Source organism: Bufo bufo, chromosome 3 (genome assembly GCF_905171765.1).
Source record: "Bufo bufo chromosome 3, aBufBuf1.1, whole genome shotgun sequence".
NCBI lineage: Eukaryota > Metazoa > Chordata > Amphibia > Anura > Bufonidae > Bufo > Bufo bufo.
In genome coordinates, this window is record NC_053391.1 from 655,523,503 (window position 1) to 655,535,651 (window position 12,149).

The 12,149-nt window shown below is 45.9% G+C and overlaps 1 protein-coding gene across 1 annotated transcript in view; it reads left to right on the plus strand.

Moving 5' to 3' along the window:
- TMEM123 (transmembrane protein 123) overlaps positions 1-6,708 on the plus strand; it is a 39,284-nt gene extending 32,576 nt beyond the window's left edge. Inside the window, exon 5 of the mRNA XM_040426290.1 lies at positions 6,664-6,708. Within this exon, the coding sequence (XP_040282224.1) occupies positions 6,664-6,688 (25 nt within the window). The 3' untranslated portion in view covers positions 6,689-6,708. The remainder of the gene's footprint in view (positions 1-6,663) is intronic.
- Positions 6,709-12,149: the final 5,441 nt, after the last annotated feature.

Sequence of the window (12,149 nt, forward strand, 5' to 3'; positions counted from 1 at the left end):
TTCCCCCTCTGTGTTCCAGCAGTCATAACCTTTTAACATTTTTTTTCTGCTAAATATTTTTCTTGATTTTTGAGGGATAAGTTGTAATTATTTTTTTTTAGCCATTTTAGGGTACATATATTGTATTAAATAACTTTTATTATTTTATTTTTGGGGGAAAAAAACAGCAGTTTTAACATTTATTTTGTGGAATTTATTTACAATGTTCACTGTGTGGCATAAGTAACACACATATATATATATATTGAAACATTTTTTAATTGGGGTTAGTCAGAACATCCCAGTGCGCACGTCATGCCATGGCTGAAAGCAAACACAATGCAAGATCACTCTGCAAACACAAGTAATAAAGTAAATACAATGGTGCCATACTCACTATAGAAAATGTGCTAATGCTGCGTTGGAAGGGTTGTTTCACACTAGCGTTGTGGCAAACTGTATACAAATGGATATCCTTGTTTTCCGGATGCGCTAGACGGATCCATCTCATCCAGAATAACGGATCCGGTATTTTAATTTTTTCAAAGAGCAAATGCGAAAATCGGTCCCCCTATATCCCGGCGCATGCGCAGACGGGAAAACCGGATCTGGCAATTTCACGAACACTTAGTACTGGATCCGGCATTAATACATCTCTATGGAAATTAATGCCTGATCCGGCAAGTGCGCTATTGTTCCGGGTTTTTGTCCGGAAAGAATACTGCAGCATGCTGCAGTATTTTGTTCGGTCAAATATCGTAAAAGTGACGGAACGGAAGACATCCGGATGCATACTGAACGGATTGCTTTCCATTCAGAATGCATTAGGACAAAACTGATGCGTTTTTTTTTCGGTATTGAGGCCCTTTACCGGATTTCTATACCTCAAAAGAAAAACTCTAGTGCGAAAGTACCCTAAATGTGAGATTCTTGACAAATACATTTTTGTACAAAATTATTTGTGCTGCGGCAAGACAATCTCTTTAGGACAGGAACCTACACTAAATACTACCTCCTTTGGTGCCATACTGGCCTCCATTAAATTCAGGTAATGCAGACTCCACATGCATACTGAGCCCACATGTGGAGTCTGCATTCCCTGAATTTAATGGAGGCCATTGGGGCACCAAAAGAGGTATAATATAGTAAGGGCTCGGCATGCATGTGAAACCTGCATCTCCTGAATTTAATGGAGGCCAGTATGGCACCAGCGGAGGTAGTATTTAGTGTAGGTTCCTGTCCTAAATAGATTGCCTCGCTGTTGGGGTACAGGCACAAATAATTTTGTACAAAATGTATTTGCCAAGAATCTCACATTTATAACGTAGCATTAGTACATTTTCTATAGTGAGTATTGAAGGGGGAGGGTTGCTTTAACCCCTCATACAAACAATATCTCCAGCTGCTACCAATACTGAGATATGAACAGCTAAAGCATTCCCCCCAACCCTGCTGCCAGGGCTCCAGATGGCGACCAAAATGGTCGCCAATGCGACTTAGAATTACAAAATGGCGACAAGACTTTGTAGTCTTGTCGCTATTTGCGCCTAGATCCTCCGCTGCTCTGCCTCTTTCACACACAAGTTAAACTGACATGTGACGCGCTGCTCTCAGTGCGTGCCATGTTCTCCTCAGCAGCACAGGGGAGAAGGAGGCAGTCCCCCCCCCCCCCCCCCCCTGTACCGCAGCTGCTGCTACCAGTGGACTGATAGGGGCTGTGGCCACTGCCCCACCAATGAATATAGTTTATGCCTGAATGCAAACGCAGGCTGCGGGTGCCAGCCATATCCCATACCTGGCACCCAGCATCTATGACTGCACGCTGTGATCCGCTGCAATTAACCCCTCGGCCTCGGCGGATCGCAGTTCGCAGTCATAGGGTATGGGATATGGTCGGCACCAGCTGCCTGGGTTTGTATTCAGGCATAAACTATATTCATTGGTGGCACAGTTCGCCGCACCCCCCCAAACCCCAGTATTAAGTATTATCATTGGTGGTGCAACCCCCCGCCCCCAATATTATAACTATTGGTGGCAGTGGCCACAGGCTCCCCTCTCCCCTCCTCCTCGTTGGTGGCAGCTTCTGATCGGAGCCCCAGCAGTGTAAGCCTGGGGCTCCAATCGGTTACCATGGCAGCCAGAACGCTACTGAAGCCCTGGCTGCCATGGTCGGCTCCCTGCTGCTGTGTGCACAAAGCCCAGGGCAGCAGGGAGTGTGAAGTCCTATTCACCCTGATAGAGCTCTTTCAGGGTGAATAGGACAAGGGATGAAAAGATCCCAGGTTCTAGCCCCTAAGGGTACTTTCACACTAGCGGCAGGACGGATCCGACAGGCTGTTCACCCTGTCGGATCCATCCTGCGGCTATTTCGCCGTGCCGCAGGACCGCAGCTCCGTCCCCATTGACTATAATGGGGACGGGGGCGGAGCTCCGGCGCCGCTGGGCTAAAAGTACTGCATGTCTGACTTTTTAGTCCGGCGGCCTCTCGCCAGGCTGCGCCTGAGCTCCTCCCCCGTCCCAATTAGAGTCAATGGGGGTGCGGTGCGGCGGCACGGCGAAATAGCGGCAGGATGGATCCGACAGGGTGAACAGCCTGTTGGATCAGTCCTGCCGCTAGTGTGAAAGTAGCCTTGGGGGCTAATAGTTAGTAAATAAAGTAAAAAAATATATATATACTAAAAGTTTAAATCCTCCCTTTCCCAATTTTACATATGAAATATATAAACAATAAAAAATAAACATATTACTTATCTCCACGCCTGAAAAAGTGCAAACTATTAAAATATTAAAAAATGTCTCCTATGCGGTACACGGCGTAACAGAAAAAAAATTAAAAACATGTAATTTGCCATTTTTCAGTCACCTTGTCCCGACAAAAATTAGGATCAGACTGTTCTATTATGGTCCAGAAGTTCCATAAAATGCGGAATGCACGCGGCTCTTTTGGTGGGTTTTTTTTTCCACGTGTTATTGAGTATCGCAATACTTTTTTATGGTATTGACATGGAGTCAAAATTTTGGTATCGTGACAACCCTAGGTAAGCTGCCAAAACCACTGATCTGACCTTGATCTATCCTGAGGATAGGTGATTAATATCCAAGTACCTGAATTATATATATTTTTTTTTATGACTTGGGCAGATATAGGATATGTTCCCAAAAAGGAATTTTGGCATGGATTCCATGCCTAAAATCTGCACCAAAAATTTATGCAGAATTTCCCCGTTGATTTTAATGGGGAATCTGCTTGTTAAATTTTGCAACTTGTTTTTCTACATGTAGTTTTATAACCGCACCACGATAAAAAAAAAGTGACCTGTCCATTCTTGAGGTGGATTCCATCCAGAATTCTCATTGAAAATGGGCAGGATGAAAAACCACATAAAAAAAGTGAAAAACAAAAAAAACATCCTAAAAATTCTGATTCTGCATAATTTTTTATTTTTTTTCCCCAGCATAGAGAATACTCTGTATGAACTTACCCATAAATTTCCAGTATATATCTTTACTAGCAGAAGGACCCGACTTCGTTCCAGTATATTTCATCTATTTCATTTAATGTTTTGTGTGTGTTAAGATATCGACAGTATCTTCCCATAACAGTGACCTCCACAGCCCCTATCCCTTAACACTGCCCCACCTCCTTAAAATGGGACCTCCACAGCAGCCCACCCCCTTAACTTTGACCTTCACAGCAGCCTGCTCCTTTAAGGCCAAATGCACACGGCCGTGTTCCGTGGCCGAGAGCGGTCCGTGGTATGCCGGGCTGGATTCCTGTTCACGGCCGTGTGCATTCGGCCTAAGAGTGAGTTCCATAGCACTCCACCCCTTTGACAGGGGCCGCCCCCTTAACAGTGACCTCTACAGCACCCGCCCCTTAACACTGACCTCCACCATTCCCAGCCCCCTTAACAGAGACCTCCACAGCGACTGCTTCCTTAATAGTGACCTCCACTTTACCCCGCTCCCTTAACATTGACCTCACATTACCCCGCTGCCTTAAGTGACCTCACAGTACCGCGCTGCCCTTTTAATAGTGGCCTCCACAGTCCCCTCCTCTCTTGTGACCTCCACAGCGGCCGGCCCTTTATTAGTCACCTCCACAGTACCCAGTCTCCTTAACAGTGATTTCCCCAATAACCTGCCCCCTTAACAGTGACCTCCACAGCAGCTGCCCTTTTAATGGTGACCTCCACAGTCCCTCGCCTCTTTAACAGTGACCTCCACAGCGGCCGGGCCCTTTGAGAACCTCCACAGTACCCCATCTCCTTAACAGTGATTTCCACAACACTGCGTCCCCTTAACAGTGGCCTCTACAGCAATCTGCCCCTTAACACTGACCTCCATAGCAGATCGTCCCCTTAACTGTGACCTCCACTGCAGCCTGCCCCCTTAAGGCTCCATTCACACGTCCGCTATTTCGTTCCGCATTTTGCAGAATGGAATTGCGGACCCATTCATTTCTGTGAGGCCGCACGATGTGCGGCCCGGACCTGGAAAGGCAGACCCGCGTTTCCGGGTCTGCACTTTCGATCCCGAATTTTTTTTTTGTAGAACATGTCCTATTCTTGTCCACAATTGCGAACAAGAATAGGCATTTTCTATTAAGTGCCAGCGATGTGCGGTCCGCATTCCACAGGTCAAGCATCCGTAATCTTTAGGGAGGGTCATATGGGCTTGTTGCAAGCAGCTTCATGGGAACGTTTCTGATATCTGATCCGAGCTTCTGAGTAACATTACAAATATGCAGATAAGGGTGAAGAAAGATAAAGATTGACTGATAGAACAACCACACGGCTCTGGTTACTTGCTGGGGGTTCTGTGCACATCAGCGTCATGGCTTCCTGTTATCACACAAGCCTTTTTAGATATGTTTCACGCCACCACTGATCCCGTCCATATATTACACGGGCAGCAATTTAGTCATGTTCTTAGGATTTTGGGATCTCCCAGATCTGCTTGTAGACCATTGAATGTGACCAGAGCAGAACGATCCTCGTGTCCCCTGGAGGCCGTGGCTCGGCTCGCCGTATCGTGCTGCTCTGCATGTAAATATTCTTTACAGGGTCTGACAAATGTTTGGTAACCTATAGAACTATGACTACAAGTCTCTAACCTTGCAATTGATCTCTATGGCAATGGAGAGTTGATGGACTGTGGTGACCAAGGCGCCTGCTCCCAGCTATAGAGATGTAAACGTACACATCACATGGATATATACATAAGGAAGTCTCGTTATGGCGGTTGAACCTGCATTGCCGCACCGCCTCCTAGCTACTCTTTGCACATCTCTGGTTCTCTATAACTGAAGTTTATGCAACACGTCTAGAAATGTGATGTAAGCCTTGGTGAATTAATGTTTACACTGCCTGGCCCTGTCAATTAAAGTGGAGGCACAAGTGAACATGGGACCAACACAGATGCCTTCAGCTGCCAAGCGCACATGTACCAGGTCAGCCAGTGTCATAGGTACAGAACTGCTGACAGATACCATTTGTTTATTTTTTACTTCTAATTGGCTGGTCGAGCCCACACAATAAGCTGATATTTTCCGTTTTCTGCAGTTGGCTGTTCAGCTTTGCTGTGTTGACTGGGACGGTGATCAGCAGAAGGCAGGGAATGTAATGGCAGCTCTGTACTGCTGGATGCCCATGCATAAATTTTGTCAGTAAAATTGGCTAAGGCTACTTTCACACTAGCGGCAGGACGGATCCGACAGGCTGTTCACCCTGTCGGATCCCTCCTGCCGTTATTTCACTGGAGGGACATATAATGGGGGCGGGGGCGGTGCTCCGGACTAAAAAGTCAGACATGCAGTACTTTTAGTCCGGCGGCCTTTCGCTGTGCTGCGCCGGAGCTCCTACCCCGTCCCCATTATAGTCAATGGGGATGGAGCAGCGGTCCGGCGGCACGGCGAAATAGCGGCAGGACAGGTCCGACAGGGTGAACAGCCTGTCGGATCCATCCTGCCGCTAGTGTGAAAGTAGCCTAACACATATGGGGGAGGGCGGCTTCTGCGTGTTATTTATGCAATGTGTCCATTAACTTCGGTCAATGAACTCCCATTTATCGCAACCGCCATAAAGTTTGCAGCTGCAGTGTTATAAAAAAAAAACATAATGGAGGCCATTTATTATGACTCCCTGTACTAGTTTGCGGCATACAAAAATGTACCCAGTCCAGTTTTGCGACTTTTTAAACCCTTTTGCACCTAAATTTAAATGCGCCCCTGAGTGTTTGTTTTTTCGCCGCGCTCAACACTAGGAAGCGCTGGATTTGGGGCCATGTGCCCCAGCAAATGACAATTGACATCTACTCTGGTCAGGGGCTGGAGTAGATTTCAGAGCAGGCACACGGACTGGTGGGGGATACGCCTGATTTATGACTCTGCCTGTGCCTAAAAATTAAGCCTATCCTCCAGCAGCACAGGGGATTTCAAAGATGGCATAAAATGCAGGTGTTTGATAGATGACCCCTAATATCTTTTTGAATATCTTTTTATTTTCTGCAGACCTACGTATCTTCAGAATTGCTGTTAATTAGCAGATGACCGCTTGCATTCCCGCAGTGTTTAGCCTCATTGCTCCTGACATTACATGAGTAGGCCATTGCGGGGCTCCAGAATCAGAGCCTCGGCCACCGTATCTCCAGCCTAACGTATTTTTGTTTTACCTCCCGTTACAGAGATGAACACGAGGCCATCATTTAACGCTTCCACTTACTAATCCTCATCGATCTGGAATCATCTTGCTTCTTTGGAAGACGCTTCAGGTAAACTCTGCGCTCGGATCACATTGTACATTACGTAACAGGATAACATTACATGGAACAAGACCTTCTGCTCCATCCAGACCTGCATTGTCCCTCCCGCTGACCTCCGTTCTTCAGGACTGCACCGACGGCCTATGTTTCATTGGTTTAGTCATTGGCTGTTACTTCTGTACAAAAGTTTAGACGTTTAGTGGGCAGGAACGGTCGGATGTTAACCCTCGAGTGCGCCGCAGCCACCCTGCAACCTACCGTCAGCTTTAAACTTCAGGCACCAGCGTCTTCATAGGTGGCGCCAAACATTAAAGCCTACCTGTTACTGAAGCAAACACAGCAGCTTTTTTTTTTTTTTAAACCTTCTACATATTCCTTCAAGGCTTTAAAATGAGATTTCAGCTCTTTTCTGTGTTTACTCTGTCTGCACTGACTGGGAGAGCACTAGAGAAGAAGCTGAGGATGCCAAACGCAGTTTTCAGGGTGTGGTTTTTTTTTGTAAAAGCTGCAAAAAACAATTCTATTTACGTGAACCTTTTGCTGTGGACTGTCTCTATTCCGTTACCCCCCCCCCCCAGAAGAAGCTAAAGAAAAATAGAAGGTCACAGTTTCTCTTTAAAGGGAACCTGTCATATTGGACATGCAGTCTGCAGTTTGTTATAGAGCAGCAGTTTGAGTCCAGTGGGCGGTCCTGGCCGTGCGTCAGCTGTCAGTCACGGTGTAGGACCGCCCACGTGGCTTCTGAGTATTGAATGAGCAGAGATATAAATGATTTATCATCTCCCTTGTGCCAGAAAAGCAGTTTTAAATGCATCTTTTTATTTTTTATTTTTTTGGGGGGGGGGCTTTTTTTGCACTGCCCTTGGCACTTTTCCAAAAGGGGGCGTGACAATGGTGGAGAAATGGGTGTGGTCAATACCCGAGACAGATACTTAGATTGTGAGCCCCATTGGGGGACAGCTTTATGCGAATGTCTGCAAAGCGCTGCCGAATATAGTAGCGCTATATAAGTGCATAATATAAATAACTACATTTACACCAGTTTTGGTTTGCTCAGAGCTAGCGCAGATTTCTGTTTTCGGTGCACGGTCTGCCGAAGGATGCACCTAATATATGACCAGACCCGCGTCTTGTCATAAATTAGGCAGCGCAGGGGATATTAAAGGGGTTATCCAGTACCATAAACCGCCCCTCCATGTGCTGGACCCCTCACTGTGAATATACTTACTCCGCTCCTGGTCGCCGCTGCTGCTGCTCCCCGTGCGCCGATGAGAACATCCAGTGTCGCCCGTGATGCTCTGGAGCGGCGGTGCGGGGACCTGGAGCAGCCCGGGGTAAGTATATTCCCTAAGGCCGGATTTGCTAAATCTCAGCTCCTTCTGCTCTATAACATGCTGCCTGCAGATTTCACTGCATTTCATGCCGACAGGCTCCCTTTAAGGAATTTGTCATCGTCTTATGATTATACTTATTTCGTATAGAAGATTAGACAAGAATATATTGCCTCACCCCGGACTGTATGTTACCTAATTGTTACTGGGTATTGGGCAGGAAGCTGCTTCTGAGAAATGTGCACACTTCTCAGAAGAGCAATGGACATTATGTACCCAAAAAAATGCAGCTCGGCCGCATTCAGACAGCTGCGTATCAGTATCTCTCAATTCTTATATCTGTTTCTAGAAAAGCTGGGTGACGGACAACATGGTTTGCCGTTACAGCTCCCGCAGCAGTACAGGTATAGGGAATTGCATCTCTAGGCAGACTTGTCATTCTTGCCTCCAGGAAAGCTGGGTGACATCCGCCTAGCCTTCCCAGACATCGATATAAATGCCTTATATTTACTGGCGTTTTGTTTTTCTACATTTTATTTTGCTGGTAAATCTTTGTGTCACTAGATTTCACAATGACATTATTATTAAAGGGGTTATCCAGTAGTACAGCTGCCCCTCCTATAGACGATACTCGGCACCAGTGTCCCTCCGGATTGCTGCATGGCCGCCGCTGCATTTCTCCGTCGTGCGGATCAAAATATCCGGCAGCGGGGGGAGGGGCCGATAGCAGGCCGTGAGGATGACCAGCCTCCCTAGCATCGCGGGTGACACTAGGGAGGCTGGTCACCGTCGTGGCCTGCTATTGGCTGCAAAGCCATTCGTGTGGATGGGACTGAGCTGCTCAAAGGACGCGGGACCAATGGATGTGACATCACTGGACTAGGCAGAGGCCCCTGTGCCGAATGGGGCACCACAGCCTCTTCAATCAGCTGAGCGGTGGGGGGGGGGGGGGCTGGTAGTCTTCAGGATAGGTCATCAGTATTTTACTCCCGGAAAACCCCTTTAAAAATGTCTACCGTTTATATTGTGAAATCTGGTGTTAGTCTTTGTTTTGGCAGACCCGTACATAGTTTCCATTGTCTGTACCTATACGGAGGTTGCTCAGTCATCATCCGAGGTATTATCCTATGTGCTTTATGATGCTTATTACATTTATTTTGTTGTACTTTTGTGCATCACAGCAACAATTCCCGGACATGTCTGTGCATGTACAGAGCGCACACACGCGGAGCAGTACTCTGACCAGTGTCTCTAGGTACAGAGTGCAGCAGGGTTGCTAAGCTTTGGTTTCTTGTTTATTGTGTTATACTTTATACTGTCTTACTTACTTCTGTGCTTTGGTAACGAGATGTACTCGTTTGCATTACTACATGCTTCAAAGATTTCCTGCACCAGATACAGATATGGCAGAACACATCAAAGGAGCACGAACCCAATGTGGTGTGACCGCAACTTGCTCCACTTTCGATCTTCTAAGAAGATACTCATTTTGTGCTGATCTTGAATCTGGGCTCCACGGAGTAGCATCTTATCTTACTCCAGTTGTAGTAATGCTGCATTCAGATTATTGCTCTGGTTTTGCTGTGGTCCGCTTTGGGTCAGTCACACTTACAGAACAGACAGCTTAGGTTCTGTTCACACCAGAGCCTGGATAATAGTGAAAGCTGATGGACCCTGTTGACTTTAATGAGACCCATCAGGTTTTTGTGGGGGCTCTGGAATTTTTCACAGCAGTTACAGCACTCTAAAATCATGAAGGACTCCCTTACTTCTAGTGTGAACAGAACCTTTAAGACTATGTGGACACTTTTGGGGACTTTTGTTTTCATTGAGGTTTTTCAGGTAGTCTATATTCAAGGTATCAGTTTCGGGGCATCTACAAGACTATTATGGCGGGTTTACACAGCCCGATAGACGTGCAGGTTATCCGGGACAAACATTCCTGTCTAAAGGTTCAGCCGATCACCGCATGAACAAGCGAAACGCTCGTTCATGGGGGTGAAATTGTCATTTGTGCAGGCAAATATGGAGGTGATTCCTGCATGTAAATGCAGCGCTGCTCCTCGGCCTGTGTAAACTCACCATTATTCTCTGCTTAACATCAAATCCGCCAGCGAGCTGCACTGATGGCTGGGTCTGTAGCGCTTAGCTGTACTTTACTGACAACTCTCACACTCATTATAGCTAAATAGTAAGAATTTACCTATGAGTGTTTATGAGCAGTCAGGAGATCAGCGATGAGGACTACACGTCCAGCCATCAGAGCAGCTCCCTGACAGATTCAGTGTGAACCAGAATGCAATGGTCTGTATGTAGATGCTCTTCTCTGAAACTGCTAGCTGTAGAAGAGAAATATATTTTTTATTTTTGGGGAATTTTAGAGAATTCCCCCCCAAAACGAGTAAAATACAATGATGGAATAAAATGCCCACAAAGATGTCATAATCTTTAAACATCTGTCATGCAATGGTGCGATGCATTGTGTAGTTTATCCTCGAGTTCACTGCAGTTTAGCTCGTTCTTTACAACCACTGAACCATCAGGCATTACAGTCAAACACAACACCATACAGTCTCGTGCACCCCACCAGCAACTGTACAGTGGCACATGGATTCCGCTGTGGACCCATATTACTGTACAGTGGTCCTTCGGATGCCATATGTTGGAGACAGTCTCCCCTGCAGGCTATACGTCATACAACTGCTCCACATGCCTGCATTTGTGAAATTGAAGAAATCCAAATGGTACCGTAAGGACCTATGCACATCAGTGGGTGCTCTATTACTCCTCCGTACAACAACACAGAGCCGTAATATAGTTGCATGAATGAGACCGAGCAGGAGATCAGAAAATTCTGAATGCAGCTCCAGATGTGAATAGAGTACATAATACATAGTGTGTAGACTGCACAGGGGACAATGTGCAATGTGGGTTGGTGAACTGTTTTCCTCGGTTGTTGTGACACTACATCTCCCAGCAGGGCACCCGTGTGTAGTTTTACAGCAGCCCGGAAGCCTCGGATTGTCTTCCACTCATACAGTATATTCCGCATTTGCTTGATATCTGAGGTTCTGAATTTGACCACTGAGGAGTTTTTTTGAAATGTCCTTTTTCTTTTATAAAGCCTTTGACTTCTGCTTCTGGGGAAAGGCTTTCATTTTATTGGACTGTATATTTTACTTGATTTTGTTTTCTTTTGTTACGTTCATCATTAAACTGAAGAATTTGGGTCATGTACAGAGTAATGAATGTTACTTTAAAGAAGATTTCTATTTTTAATGTGCCTTTTTCGTCTGGCTTGAAGAAAAGCTTTTGATTATATTGTTAATCTGAATGTTCTGTACGGAAAATAAAAATAATGATTTGCACTATTCTCAGGACTTTTGTGTTTTTTTTATACGTTTTCATGAGCGTTACATCCGTCAGCGATGGCGTCCTTAGGACTTATGTATTGCAAGAAACAATACTGTATATGTATGGGATGTTTCATAACCTGGACAGGGGTAGAAGACACTGCTGTTAATCAGATGTCTGCAGCAGAAGAGGAGTATGTTAAACTTACTGGAGGCAGTGACCTGTCCACCCATGTGACTGTATTAAAGGGGTTTTCCAATATTTTTTTATTTTTTATCCAGACGATAGGTTACCAGTATGTGATCGGTGGGGGTTGGACACCTTGGACCCCCGCCAGTCAGCTGTTTGAGAAGGCATGGTCACTCGCAGTAACGCCACAGCCTTTTCTCTGCTCACCAAGCACAGCGCCGTCCATTGTATAGTGGCTGTGTTTGGTATTGCAGCAAAGCCCTATTCACTTCAGTGGGGCTGGGCTGAGCTGCGCCTAGGCAATGTGACTGATGAACATAACTTATATTCCGCATTAGGGTTTAATTTGTTTATTAATGATATCGAGGACGGGATTAATGGCACCATTTCTATTTTTGCAAATGACACTAAGCTGTGTAGTACTGTACAGACTATGGAAGATGTCCATAAACTACAAGCCGACTTGGACATTCTGAGTGATTGGGCATCAACTTGGCAAATGTGGATAAATGTAAAGTTCTGCATCTTGGTAGT